We start from the raw sequence: 15730 nt of genomic DNA, 5'->3' as shown, positions 1-15730 counted from the left end.
TCACTGTATTTGATCTTATTTATCATTTTTTCTTTACTGTTGCTGTTTTTGAAAACCAAGATTGCATTTTTTTATACTGCCTTCATCCATTTCAGAAACCTCTGTTATACTCACTTTTAAACATTCCAAATTTTCTAAGGTTCTTTACAGTCCAGTTTATTTTTCCATCCCATTTCTTATGTTTGCATTTTTGATGTTCATGAATAATTTTCTTTTTTCTTCTTATATATTTCAACGCCCAGCAAAAGCCATCCTGTTAAAAATGGGTAAAAAAGGGTGCCTGTGTGGCTCAGAGGGTTAAGCCTCTCAGCCTTTGGCTAGGTCATGATCCCAGGGTCCTGGGATCCAGCCCTGCATCGGGGTCTCTGCTCAGTGGGAAGCCTGCTTCCTCTTCTCTCTCTGTCTGCCTCTCTGCCTACTTGTGATCTCTGTCAAATAAATAAAATCTTTTTTTAAAAAAAGGGTAAATAAGTATTCATCCTTGCTGTTTCCAGCTACTTTGTAGCTAAAGGATATGCTATGTCTCCTATTTCACACCAGATACCTCATCTTCATTTGCATTACCACTTATCCAAATTCTAGTTCTTCCTGAATCACAAAGATACCTGAAAATTAACTTTGTGCTTCACTAATTGTCTATATCTTATCCTTCCCAAATCTAGTATGAGATAAGACTTTCTAAAATTCCACACAATCATTTTACTCACCACTTCATAAACTTCAGTACTATTCAATTTTCTATACAATAAATTTCAAACCACTGTATGCTTTTAATCCAAAATATGACTCTAATTGTTAAGTAATATTATCTATTTTTATTGTCTGTGTTTTAAACTAAATTACTTTATTAGTTATTGACAAATATTCCCTTTTACAATTTTCATTTGTTCCATAAGTATTTTTTAACTCTAAGAAGGGCTATCCATATGACACAGTATTAAATTTGCCAGTTCAAGAATGAGAGTGTATGATATAGGGATTAAGCTAATAAGGAACTTCATAGAATCAGGAACCTGAAAGCACAGAAAGGGAGAAAATAAATACCAAAAGGTCTAGTCTAATTTCCATCTTTTGCTTCCAAAGTCTTTAGTAAAAATTATACTACTTATTTTTAGGCAGTACTTTATTACTTATAGAAAATTTTTGCATTTCACTCAATACCTGTCATTGACTATGTGATCTCTAGTTGAACACCTGTATGAAAGAAATCTTATTACTTGTAAGATATCTAGAACACCACACAGTTTTAACAGAAAGTTATTTCACCGAATCAAAGTTCTCCCCCTTCAAATTTACTCTTGTATGTAATATTCTATGCCAGGATATCATTGCAGGCACACAGTTAGAAAGACACATACAAGCTTCCAACAACTACAAACAATATGCTTTTCTGATTACACACACACACACACACACACAATTAATTTTGGTGAGAGAAATTTATATTAATTTTATCATAAATGTTTGTCTTTTCAGACTCTATGCCTTATAAACTGAATGAATTACCCCTCATTCAATCATTTTTCAACAAACAGACTCTGTACCCGCTGCTGGATCTGCTTGGTTCTGATGCCATAAATGACTGGGTTGAGGGCAGGGGGTATGACTACATAGAGATTAGCCAGAAGGATATGGATATACTGGGGGATGCCATGATCAAAGCGGTGAGTGAGAAAGGAGAAGAGAGCTGGACCAAAGAAGGCAAAGATGACACAAATATGGGAGCTACAGGTATTCAGAGCCTTCAGGCGGGCATCTTGGGAGGGGAGGTGGAAGACAGCATATAAAATCTTAGCATAAGAGATAATGATGAGAATCACATCCAGAAACAAGATAGAAATATTCCCAAGACCATAGTAGACATTGGCATTAATGCTGGCACAAGCTAGACGTGCCACTCCCATGTGCTCACAATAGGTATGAGGGATGATTCTATGTCCGCAGTAAGGCAGCCTCAGGAGGAGAAAAATGATGGGTGCAATCATGCATAAGCTTCTTAGAACCACCACCACAGCAATCACACCAATGACTCTGTCGGTGAGGATCATACTGTACCTGAGGGGGTTGCAAATAGCCACATAGCGATCAAAACCCATGGCAAGAAGTACAATGCTCTCCATGACTGTAAAAAAGTGGACAAAAAAGACTTGAGCAACACAGCACCCAAAGCACAGCTCCTGAAGGTTGAACCAGAAGATACCCAGCATCTTGGGGATAGTAGTAGTAGAGAGACTTAGGTCAATCACTGACAGCATGGCCAGAAAGTAGAACATGGGTTGGTGAAGGCTACGTTCAATCCAGATAGCAACCAGAATGATAACATTTCCAACAAGAGCAATCAGATACACAACACAGAAGGGAAATCCAAGCCAGATTTGTGCAATTTCCAACCCTGGAATCCCCAGCAATAGGAATGAAGAAGGGTGAGAGTCAGTGACGTTGAAAGAAGACATTCTTCTGTAGGCTGACGATGGCATGATTTTCAAAAGTTATTGCTGTTTCCCATTGGACAATGCATTCACGTTTAACTGAGATCTACAAAAATTAAAAATAAAAATATTTCTTAACAAAAGATTGGTTTTAGAAATAAGTTTTTCTAAAAACCTTTGATTCTTTCGCCTTTTTCAGCTCTCCATAAGTAATTCCAGTATCACTCCTGATGTGCACCACAAGTGTGAGAAGCTAATGAGCCAGGTAGAGGCTAACACTGTGTCTTTTTTGAAATTATGGATTCAGAGGAATTAAATGCACTAAATAAACAATATTAGGAGATAATAAAATTGAGAATAATAAAAACTGCCACGATGGTCATGGCTATGATTAATTTGGCATTGTTGTTGTCATTATTTCCAATATTATCTCATTTAGTTCTCCCCCACAGTTCCATAGCACAAGTTCTGCTGGTGTCTGGTTTAAGGAAGAGTGAGATTTTGACAGGTTCATTAACTTCCCATTACTTACTATACTAATAAGCAGCAGAATCAAGATGTGAAAGTAGGTGAAACTAAGCTTTGTGACACTGATGTGGATCTGTCTTTGCAAACTTGTTCATTGAAATAGTGAAAGGAGGGAGAAGGAAAAATAAAGAGTAGGGAAACAAAGGACCTAGAATAACCAAACTACCTCAGAGCTAAGAATCGGGAAGATTTGCCATATCATCTATTGAAATTTTCTACAAAACTGTGATGATTATGGCAGTGTTACTGTTAAAAGAAGAAAAAGAAAAAGAGACAATGGAACAGAACTGAGAATCTAGCAGCAGACCCACAAAATTCTTAGGGTTCAGATATCCAAAATTAAGATATTCCCAAGTAGGAAGTTAAGATAAATTGTCAAGGAGGAATGATAATCTTTCCCAGATGAAGTTCTTTCTGAAGAACCTGTTAACTTCTATAGCTGTTGAGAGGAAAATGTGATAATTAAATCTGATCTGCGCTCTTGAGCTGGCTACACAGCAAAGTTTGAAGGCACAGTTCCTGATAAGGTCTTCACTTCTGACATCAACTGCCAGTTCAGGAAGTTTCCCAAACTACCCCCAAGTTTAGTAATCTACAAGAAGGGCTCACAGAACTCCCTGAAAACTATTACACTCATGGTTACAGTTTATTATAGGGAAATATTAAAATCAGACAAAGGAAGAGATGCTCAGGGCAGAGTGTGAGGTTTGTAAATATAAAGCATCCATTGTCCTTCTGCATGGAGTCAGGATGAGTTACCCTCCTGGCATTAACATATGACAATATGTATAGAGTCATATTGCTAACCAGGGAAGCTCACCTTAGCTTTGGTGTCCATAGTTTTTACTGGAGCTTCATTATGTATACATGATTGATTAATTGCACAGATGGTTGAACTCAATCTTCAGACTGATGCCACATGACCCAAAGTCTTCTTCCTAAGTTATATTGTTGTTATTTATGGTATGGCCAGTCCCCTCACATTAAGATCTGGTTTGAGCAACCCCCACCCTAAACTCCTATCAGATACGACAGGTTATTTCCTAGAAGCCAAGAACAAAGGCCAGACGTCTCTTAGGTAAGGCAAAATTCCTTACTATACATCTATTCATTTAGTTCCAAAGATATTTTTTGTTTTTGCTGTAGCTATGATTTTCACCTCTTCTCTTCTCTTGGGTCATGGTATCAGTTGTAAAGTCAGGTCTCCCAATAATCGAGGTTGAATTCAGTTTAACCCTTTTGAAATGTAAAGTATATAGAGAGACCAACAGCTGATCAGCATATTGTATCCTTTTTCATATCAGGGATATGTGTGGAATCAGTCTAACTATAAGGGAGTTCAAGCTCATTACTCTATCCTTAATTGCCTACTATGACTTTTTTTTTCTTTGTATCTCACTCACTATGAAGGTAATATGTATAGGAAAAAGAAGCAAAAGTAATAGCATTTAATATCACTGGCATTGTGGTATGGAATGGATTCTGATTCTATTCTTGTTGGATGAGGTTTTATGTGTCTGAAAGAGTGTCAGTGCCTAGCAGATATTTCCTTTCCAAATTTTTCCCAACTTAGTCTTCTTCCTACATCTCCCCAGACCAGTGATCTGTGCCATTTCATTCCCTATCCCAATACTCTAGGTCTTAACTCAATTTCTATGAAACCAGTTACAATCTTAAGCATATATTGCAGACTCACTGATCAGAAAAATTTACCAAGTTCCCTATCTTCCATCTTAGGGAGTCATTTAACAACTCTGAATTCAGATGCTGAAATTTACATACATATATATATATATATAACCTCAATACACACTAAGAAGTATTAACAAAATGTTGTTGTGTGTGTTGAGGGGATTTGTAATGAAGTCTTCAGGCACCAGGTAGTCTGAGACATTGAAATGAAAAAAATAGGGATTTGCCGCGGACTGTCAGCGGTGAGTCTGCGGGGGGATCCTTGGATAAGCAGGTATGGGGTGGATTTGGCGTGACAGACAGAGAGGCACACTCAAGGCGTGTATCAGCTGCTGCGATTTATTGCGGTGAATATCAATTTTTATATGCATTGTACATGGAACATTGGCACAGGATCAAATATGATGTTTCTTACTCAGAATAGCCTAACATTTGGTTACGTATTAGCCTGAAGTTAGCCTAAACAATAGCTATTCAGCCTGAGGTAATACTTGCTGGACATGTGGTTTTGACTAGTTTCCTATTGCCTATTTAGTCCCTTCAGCGGGGCGAACCGACCTAACGGATATTGATTAATTGTACCTTTGTCCATCTATTTAGGGAACTATATTTTACTTTCCTTCCCTTATGAGTAACCCACCGCGTGAGGCTTGAATCATATATTCCTGTGTAAGGAAGTGGTGCATCAGTGGGTTGCAATTTATAAGGACCTGTATACGTGCCAGGCGTCCATCATTTTCCCTCAATCTTTACTTGCAATGTGTGATTTCCCCGACGTACTTTTAATCCTAAATGTTTATAATAATCTTCATCCTTATCGTGTTTACTTTTAGTCTCACTTTGTGTGGATCTTTTATTCCTATTTCTTGTAAGTCTTCCTAGTTCTAACTTCTGTAAGGCGTCTAAAATTTCCCCAAAAGACCCCGAAGAATTCTTAAGCATAATGATTAAAGCTTGACCTAGATCAGAGTCTTTATTTGTAACAGTTCTGTTATTTGAGAGCGATTGCCAAGAAACAATAAGCCTAAAGCAATGGTGATAAGAAACACCCAGGTGCTAAATGCGGCCCAGCAGGTCCCCAGGAGTGGAACACAGCTTCTTGGGAGCTTCTGCGACCCAATACCAGAGGGCTTAGCCACTTCAGGCACGTACCCTTGGACTAGCAGCCATTGAAGCGATTTGCTTGCCATGCTGCACAGTCGCTGGTGCGGGTGTGGCAGGGATTCCCTTTGGTCATTACACCAGCCAAAGAGAAAGCTCTAGGGAAATTGCAGTGAACCTTGCTGTCTGCTACTCAGTCAATTGCCAGTTTTTGTTATGATCATTAATATTTTATCTTTTTCTCTCCTTCCTTCTTCCTTATTCTGTTTTCAGTCTATGAAATGCTTGGACTAATTCTTTGGAATATATCTCTATCTCTATCTCTATCTCTATCTATATCTCCAGCAACTCTTGTTCTGTTTTCAGTCTATGAAATGTTTGGACTAATTCTTTGGAAGATAGGTATATACAGATATATATAATATATCTATATATATCTCCAGCAACTCTTTTTTTATTGTGAAATATACATAAAAGTTAGCATTTTAGTCATTTTAAAGTTTACAACTCAGCAGCACTTAGTACATTTACAACACTGTGCAACTGTTACCACTATCTAGTTGTATAAAATGTCATCACTCCAGAATGAAATCCTGTGCGCATTAAATAATCACTTCCCATTTTTCCAGCTCCAGACATCAGATCAGATTTGCTGTCTCATTTCTCTCATTGGTTGCAGAAGTCAACTGCTATGGGGAGGAAACTTCACAGCTTAACATTTACTTTTGCCTACTTAAATTCCTATTTGGGGATAGAAATTTTAAAAATGTACTCTAGCATACAATAGGATATTATCCAGCCTTAAAAAAGAAGGAAATCCTGCCATTTCAACAACATGGATGAACCTAAGGACATCATACTAAAGTAAAATAAGCCAGTCACATAGATAAATATTGCATGATCTCAGTTTTATGTGGAATCTCAAAAAAAAAAAAAAAAGGCAAAACTAACAGTAACAAAGTAGAATGGTGGTTACAAGACCTTGGCACATGTGTGAAAAGGGGAGATTTTTAAAAAATGTATATTGGTAGTGACTAGAGATGGTGAGAGGGGACCATGGAGAAATTACTGAAAATGGGTACAGATTTTCAGCTTTTGCAAAATGAAGAAAGTCTGGAGATAGTGGTTATGATGTACAAAACAAGAATATCCTTAATACTACTAAAACTTAGACTTAAAAATGGTGAAGATAGTAAATTTTATGTTATGTGTAGTCTATCATAATAAAAATTGAAAAAAATGGGAAAAAATGGAAAGGAAAAATATGTATGTTATATGAAACTACAAGAGATGTAGAGATCATATCTGAATGTTTCATACAGAAGACTATCATGGAGGACCTGGTATTGAAGGAGAGTAGATATGTACTGCAATGTGAAGTATTTTCAGTTCCTACAAATATCTCATATTATGATTAATTTAAGGCACAGGTAATATAGCCAATGAAAAATCTCAGAACAACAATGTGTATGAAGAGCACTACTTTATTCAGTTACCCTCTGGAAAGAAGAGACTGTCTAATGTTTGTAACCAACCTCTTCTGCCCTTGCCTCTAGCATACAAATTAAAGTTCTTTTCATTTCTTAGGACCTTGATAAGAAAAAGACCATAAAGAGAATAAGATCCCTACACTTTGACAGGAATTCAGTGACACTTGCTAGAAGCATGACTTCCACCAATGACACCCAGTTCCATCCCCCCTTCTTTCACCTGCTAGGAATCCCAGGACTGGAAACTGTCCACATCCGGATTGCTTTCCCATTCTGTATCATGTACCTGATTGCTCTCGTGGGGAACATCACCATTCTTTTTGTGATCAAGACTGAACACAGTCTCCACCAGCCCGTGTTCTACTTCCTGGCCATGTTGTCTATGATCGATCTGGGTCTGTCCACATCCACCATCCCCAAAATGCTGGGCATCTTCTGGTTCAAGCTCCAAGAGATCAGCTTTGGGGGCTGCCTTGCTCAAATGTGTCTTTATCCACATGTTCACAGGCATGGAGACTGTTCTCCTGGTGGCCATGGCTTATGACCGCTTTGTTGCCATCTGCAACAGTACACCATGATCCTCACGCATAAAACCATTGGCATCCTGGCCTGTGTTGTTGTTGGAAGAAACTTAATTCTGGTGACTCCGTTCGTGTTTCTCATCCTGAGGCTGCCCTTCTGTGGGCATCACATCATCTCTCATACGTATGTGCTCATACGTACGTGAGCACATGGGTCTTGCCCGGTTGGCCTGTGCACCCATCAAGGTCAGCATTATCTATGGGCTCATGGTGATTTCCAGCATCATTGTGGATGTGATCCTGATTGCCTCCTCCTATGTGCTTATCCTTCAAGCTGTTTTCCGCCTTCCTTCTCGGGACGCCCAACTAAAGGCTCTCAATACCTGTGGTTCTCATGTCTGTGTCATGCTGTGCTTTTACACACCAGCATTTTTTTCTTTTATGACGCATTGTTTTGGTCGAAACATTCCCCGCTATATCCACATCCTTTTGGCTAATCTATATGTGGTTGTCCCACCTGCCCTGAACCCAGTCATCTATGGAGTCAGGACCAAGCAGATCTGAGAGAGGGTTGTGAAGATATTTGTACAGAAATAAGAGTTCTGTGCCAACACTTGGAAAACACAGGCACATACCACCCACATTTTAATAATCTCACCTCTGTTTTAGATTTTCTTTAGAGTAGGTAGTAGTAGCCAGATTTTTATTTGTTACTGGAATTCCTTTAGAGTTGGCAGATAAGGCAAAGCCACCTTTGCTGCCCACTCTGCTCACCCACCCCATGTAACCGGACAAAGGGAAAGCGCTGATGGAAAAGGAAGGTGTCCTGGAGGCAGCAGTGTTTTGGGAGTAGAATGCCTGATGGGAAAGGGTGAGAACTCTCCCCATTGCTCTGTGTCTTCTCTTTAGCTAAGCTTAGACCCTGAAGGGACACTGATCCAACAATGTCATTCTGTAGATGAAGAAAATAAAGTGCAAGCCATGGCTGAGTGACAATTTTTGAATTAGAACATCTGTTCCATAGATGTATATTCTGCATATTAATCCTCAAGCTTTGTCTTCCTTCTCCAGAGTCATAACTCATTTGCATTTAAATACTCCCTTTCTTGTTCTTGCTGTTATTCTTGCTCCCTTTCTTCTTTCTAATCTGATTCCTCCCATCTCCATCCCTTCCTCCCTTCCTCCCTCCCTCACTCTTTCTCCCTCCCTCTTCCTCCTGCCTTCCCTCCCTCTCTCTTTATCTCTTTCTATCTCATCATCACTGTTTCTCCAGCAAACTAAGTATCTGTGACTTGAAGAATGTGTGAGACTACAGCTTAGGATCAAGGATACATGATATTTTCTCACTTGACACTAAGTCATGTTAGATGTCAATAATTGTATATGTTCTGTGTCTAGTTCCAATTGAATTCTACCTAAAATTTACCTCGTTTGCTATACTGTTTGCATTCATGATTTTAGAAAATTTCGAGAAGAAATTAGGATCATTATATGATAAAGACAAAAGCAGTATTGATATCAAGGTCAGAACAATCTCAGTATAATTTATTAATCCTGTGGATTTCCAATATGTATTCCCATTTCTAAACTCCAGATATAGCAAGGGGATATAGTTTGCGCTCCTTTAGCAGTATGTCATAGCTTTTAATATAAAAATATCACACTTCCTTGGCATATTTATTCCTTAATATATATGTTATTATTTTTTGATGGTGTTGTAAATGGAATTTTGTTCTCAATTTCTTTTTTAGATTATTCGTTGCTAGTATATGGAAATACATCTGATTTCTGTATGTTAAAATTGTATTGTGTAACTTTGTTGAATTCATTTATTACATCTAATACATTTTTTGGTGTATTCTTTACATAAGATTATATCATTTATAAATAGACATAGTTTACTCCTTCCTTTCATGTTTGAATGAGCTTTTTTGACCTAATTTCTCTAGCTAGAACTCCCAGTACAATGGTAGATAGCAATGTTGAAAGCAGGCATTCTTGTCTTGTGTATGATCTTAGGGAGAATGTTTTCAGTCTTTCATCATTGAGTATATTACAAACTTTAGTTTGTTGTTTATCCCCCCAATGAATGCACTTTATCATTTGAGGAAATTTTCTTTTATTCTTAGTTTATTGAGTATTTGAAAGGTTTCTAGGTTTTGTCATTTGTTTTCTGCATCAATTGAGAGGTTTATGTGCCTTTTTCCTTTATTTCATTAATGTTAGGTAATATATTTATTGATTATCCTGAACCACCTTGCATTTCTGGGATAAACTAGTCATGGTATATAATCCTTTTACTATGCTATTGCCTTTTGTTTGCTAGTAGTTTGTTGATTTTTTAAAAATCTACATTCTTAGGGATATTTTTCTGTTGTTTTTTTGTGAAAAAAAATTACATTTTGCAATGTAACGACAACCCCCACACCCCTTATTTGTGTGTGTGTGTGTGTGTGAGAGAGAGAGAGAGAGAGAGAGAGAGAGAGAAGGAGAGAGACGGGGGATACAAATGGCTTCTTGAATGCACCAGATATTTTCTAGTATAATGAACTGTATTCTGTATTTTAATATTATTTCTTCAAGGTCAGGCAGAGATGACAGATTAGGGATTTCTCAGGTCCTTCCTGGACATGTACATGGTCATTGCATGTATGTGGCTTTATAGTTTAGGAGTATTTCAGAACTTTGAAAAACTCTGTATGGTCAATACATTCCCCAATTTTTCCTTTTATGTCAGTCTCTTTTTAGGTCCAACTAATATTCCTGCTTCAGGAAGCTCCAATGTTAAGTAATTTCTACTTGTTTTTGAGTAATAGCCCAGGGAAAAGGCTGCTCATAGTAAATGAGATTTGAGTCAGGTCATATAAAGATACACCCCATTGAGGGGTATTTCCTGGCAGCTGTCAGACAGGTTCCATAGTTACAGGTCCATGGGAATGGATCTCCAGGATATTATTTATCCCCGTCCCAGGGGAAGTGGGGCTGTAAGAAAAATATAAACATCTTCTATTCAGCATAATAAGAGACATGTCCCAAGAAAATACCACAGAATGTTTCTTGGAGATTTAGAGAACAACGTAAGTTGTATCATGATTAAATTGTAAAAAAACAGCAAAAGGGATGGGGAAAGAGCTTATGGCAAGGTAGTATGGAGAGATGGAGGAAAGATGAAAATGAAAACAAGATAGAGAGAGAGTGTACACTCATATTCCTAACCTCCTGAGGCTACACTTTTGCCTGTGTGTGTTTATACTTATGACTGTGCAAAATCTCACATTTAAAACTAAAAAGTGAGATGTGGAAAGAGATGCACAAATGTATCTTGTATCAATTTACCCATTTTTTCTGACTCTTCGTATGGCTGCATAAATGTGAGTATCAAAATGGTGAGGACTTGCTTTCTCTATTTCTAGAACTGTGTCAGGAATAGTAAAGGTGAATGACTAATCAGTGTTTCTGAATTAATGAATTTGTGAATAAATGAATCTTGATGGATGGCCCTGAGGGATATACTTCTTTTGGAAATGAGACCTAGATTGGTGAAGCATCTGAGAAAATTAATAAGGGGCATGAAAGCAGGATAGCCATGAGACTGCAAGATTAGGCAAGTATGGGAAAGTAGGTGTCCGCCATCTGTCTTCCTTCTGCCAGCAGTTCCAGGAAATGGGAAAGTGGATACAGTGGGTATAGTGGAGGTTGGTGGAATAACGTAGAATAAAGAGACGACACATGAAGGAAATGGCTGCTGGATTGGTGGATATAATTTCATGTAGCACCTTAGAGTTAAGAGGTTAAATGAGGGCCTGAGACCCACTTTTATTTCTAAATCCAGGAGAGATTGGAAGAGATATGAATAGATGTTGGTGTAATTACAGAATGGTAAGTGATTGGTTGCTTTGACCCATGTTTACAGACTGAAAATGAGGTTTTTTCAGAGGTACCAATTTTCAAGCCTTCCTAAAAAATCTACAGAAATACGTAGGATAAGTTGATTTTCTAGAAGATGTAGCCCTATTTTATTCTCTTAGTTTCTGTTGTATGGAGCCCCAAGAGTGACCAAGATACCAGACAATTATGAATCTGGTCATCAATGTACTGGATTTCTGGATACGGTCATCAGGATGATAACAGAATCCTTTTTTGTGCCCCCACTGGCCACTCTGTTTGTATTTTCAATTTCTCCTTGCTCTTCACTCCATCTAGAATAAAATCTATTGCCTTCTTGAGCTGAAGAATTGTTCTGTGAGTCCTTAGCTTCAGAACTAATCTCCTTCTTGGAATTTTTCTTGCTCCACCTCCACACTCACAACATTCTGTGCACACTCCTAACACACACTTGCAATGCAATTTTTAAATTTCATCCTTGGAATTTTATCTCTCTTACCACTTAGTGGCTTCCTTGAGGTTTTATGACAAATTTTATTCAAACTTGTAATCATATTTCCTAATCAATGCTGGTGCATCGAGGACCTCCTAAATATTTGATGGAATAAATTGTGAAGAGTTCTCCACTAATCAAAGGCAGAACACTGTCTCTGATAGTTTCACATCACAAAATGGAGAATGTCAACTGTCTCCTCCCTAACCCTAGCAGACCAAGTTTACTTACGCATGCATACACATAAAGAGATCTATTTCTTGAACTTCCCAATTATGAAATTATCTCTCATTTCCTGCTATTCTTCATAGGTTTCAAATGGCATAGTTAGCAAGGCATTTATCTTGGGCATGCATTTAAAATAGAGTGTACTGACCTTCATATGCATTTATCTCTAATGGAACCTTGTCAGTTTTGACTTACACCAAAACCCAAGTATTCCTAAGGTTGAATCAAAGCTTTCTGCACAATTGCACGCATCACATTCAATCAGCTCTACATTTTCTGTGGGACTAGTTTTTCCCAAATAAACTGTGAAGTAATGAACTTCTTCCTTTTTTGTTTTAAATTTTTAATTTACTATAAATAAGTTCAGAGTTCCCACATATTCTGGATGAGTGCTATAAAACGAAATCATTTGATACTTCCTCTTTCAATGTAACTTTAAGGGAGACATCAGTAAAGACATTAGAGCTAGGATAGACTCTTGGTAGGAGCTGAATTTGACGATGTCTAAGATGTTCTTGCCCTCTCCGCATGGGTATAAAGCAGAGATATATTTGAAACTTTGCCCAGAATATTTAGTTTTCCCTCCCCCAGGTGGCCTATATCTGGACATTTTGTTTACTGGGTATATTTACTCTCCTGATGATAAATTTACCTAGTTTAAAATAATCTCTCAAGTCATGTCTAACCATAACTATAAAATATTTTTGTCAACTATCTCCCTCTCCTAGTCATTATTTTTCAAATCTGATAGGTAATTTTTTTTCAAGAACAAATTATGATGGGAACTGAGTTATTTTCTGAAATATGACACTGAAATTGTTTGCTCTTCTGTCTCTTCTTCTTTAAGATTTTATTTATTTTTTTTGAGAGAGACAGGTAGAGTGCATGTGCATGTGTGGACATACAAGCACAGGGGATGGGCAGAGGGACAGAGAGAGAGGAAGAAGCAGACTCCCAGCTGAGCAGGGAGCCCAATGTTGGGCTTGATCCCAAGACTCTAAGATCATGACCTGAACCAAAAGCAGCTGCTTAACCAACTGAGCCACCCAGGTGCCTCTTGGCCTGTCTCTTTTTAATTAGTTCCTCTATTTTAGAATTTCATAAATTGACAAACTTTTATGTGGTGGAGTTTTTTTCATGCATATGAATAAACAAAGATAAATTGTTTCTTCTGCTCTAAGAACCAGACCATCTAGTATTCACAAGTGCACATAGAAATGTATAAACACAAATATGCACACAACATGCATGTGAACACAGAAGATTATGTACACTACATTTTGGGGTTTTTAGATTCCCTAATAGGGGAATGACTGGGATTACAAACACCAAACAAAGCACTATGCACATTAAGTAAAAATATGTGGAACATGATCAGATACACAGACTATGGAATTTAATATTTCTCATTTATTTCTGGTTACACTCCAGAGTTTGAATTTAAACTGTACCTCTTGTCTTTATGTCAGTTTTCTTATTAGGGACAGTGGCAGCAGATTAAGGCTGGTTCTGCTTCTGGTACCATTCAATGTTCAGGAGGGGACTACACAAAGCAAGGAGTGTCTTTAATCTTCTTTCCTTTTTTAAAAAATGTAGTTATAACTGACATTAAAAACTCTGTAAATTCAAGGTATATGGTGTGTTGATTTGATGCATTTATATATTACAGTATGATTACCACCATAGTTTTTTCCTATCATATTACATAATTATCAATTTCTTTTTTGGGATGAGAACACTTAAGATATAGTCTTTTAGCAATTTCAAAGTATATAATATAGTACTGTTGACTAAAATAATTACTTCTTTCTGAGTTAGAATGAGGGAATCAAAATTGAACATAATAATAGAAAGTTTAAAAAAATGTTCTTTTGCATTTTATCAGAAATCTGGACAAAGGGAGAAGAGGAGAAAAATTCATTAATGTGAAGTCAATAATTGCATCCACAACAGAAGTGTGCAAAAATTGTGGCAGAAAGAATGGCTATACTTAATGACACCCAGTTCCATCCTTCTTCATTCCTCCTCTTGGGTATCCCAGGTTTGGAAGGTGTGCACATTTGGATTGGATTTCCCTTTTTCTTTGTATATCTTGTTGCACTCCTGGGGAATGCCGCTGTCCTGTTTGTGATCCAGACTGAACAGAGTCTCCATGAGCCCATGTACTACTTTCTGGCCATGTTGGACTCCATTGACCTGGGCTTGTCCACAGCTACCATCCCCAAAATGCTGGGCATCTTCTGGTTCAGGCTCAGGGATATATCTTTTGAAGGCTGTCTTTCCCAGATGTTCTTCATCCATTTCTTCACTGCCATGGAGAGCATTGTGTTGGTGGCCATGGCCTTTGACCGCTACATAGCCATTTGTAAACCCCTTCAATATACCATGATCCTCACCAGCAAAATCATCAGCATCATTGGAGCCATTGCTATTCTACGGAGCCTGTACATGGTGGCCCCACTGGTGGTTCTCCTCCTGAGGCTGCCCTTCTGTGGCCACCGTATCATCCCTCATACCTATTGTGAACACATGGGCATTGCCCGTCTGGCCTGTGCCAGCATCAAAGTGAACATTTTGTTTGGCCTTGGCAACATTTCTCTCTTATTATTGGATGTGCTGCTTATAATTCTCTCCTATGTCAGGATTCTCCATGCTGTGTTCTGCCTGCCTTCCAGGGAGGTTCGACTCAAAGCTCTCAACACCTGTGGCTCCCACATTGGTGTTATCTTAGCTTTTTTCACACCAGCATTTTTCTCTTTCTTGACACAGTGATTTGGCCACAATATTCCTCAATATATCCACATTTTTTTTTGCCAACCTATATGTGGTTGTTCCACCGGCCCTGAATCCTGTAATCTATGGGGTCCGGACCAAGCAGATTAGGGAGCAAGTCCTGAGGGTTTTCCTCAACAAGACAGGGAGCTAACCAGTCAGATGTCTTGGAAGTTCTGTGTTAGATTTCATGTTTCCTGCATTATAAAAAGTAGAGTTACCTTATGTCTAACCCAGTAGTAAAGAGGAAAAATTGAGCAGGGGTGTTGAGAGCAGTATCATTATCATTGAATGGCAGGTTTTATATTTAAAGTTAATAATATGTAGGTTGATAATATCAGATCAGGACAATTGGATATCCACATGCAAAAGATTAATTTAGATCCTTAATTTGCACCATAGGAAAATTAACCTACAATGGACCAGAGAGCTAAAGTATAAAAACCAAAATTAAAATTATTTGTAATATTGCTCACATAAAATTTTAGATCTGACAATGAAAGCAAGAAATATTTTTAAATGTTTGATTGGACTTCACTAAAATTAAAATAATATATATATATATTTTTTTTTTCCTTTGAAAGATACTAG

The 15730-nt window shown here is 37.7% G+C and overlaps 2 protein-coding genes and 1 pseudogene across 2 annotated transcripts; 2 read left to right on the top strand and 1 right to left on the bottom strand.

The window, feature by feature from the left end:
• Window positions 1–1517: 1517 nt before the first annotated feature.
• On the bottom strand, window positions 1518–2453 carry LOC125078862 (olfactory receptor 52E8-like). The gene has a single exon (XM_047692087.1). It carries the CDS (start codon window positions 2451–2453, stop codon window positions 1518–1520), a length of 936 nt encoding a protein of 311 aa, XP_047548043.1.
• A 4962-nt stretch (window positions 2454–7415) lies between these two features.
• Window positions 7416–8358, top strand: LOC125079398 (olfactory receptor 52E4-like; annotated as a pseudogene).
• Window positions 8359–14341: 5983 nt separating this feature from the next.
• LOC125078912 (olfactory receptor 52E8-like) lies at window positions 14342–15293 on the top strand. The gene is given in 2 exon segments (XM_047692168.1): window positions 14342–15172; window positions 15174–15293. Coding segments are annotated over 2 exon segments (945 nt in total). The 5' UTR covers window positions 14342–14347.
• The last annotated feature ends 437 nt before the right edge of the window (window positions 15294–15730 follow it).

Source organism: Lutra lutra, chromosome 10 (genome assembly GCF_902655055.1).
Source record: "Lutra lutra chromosome 10, mLutLut1.2, whole genome shotgun sequence".
Taxonomy (NCBI): domain Eukaryota; kingdom Metazoa; phylum Chordata; class Mammalia; order Carnivora; family Mustelidae; genus Lutra; species Lutra lutra.
The sequence above is the reverse complement of the archived record's forward strand: the minus strand, read 5'-3'. Positions and strand labels throughout refer to the sequence as shown.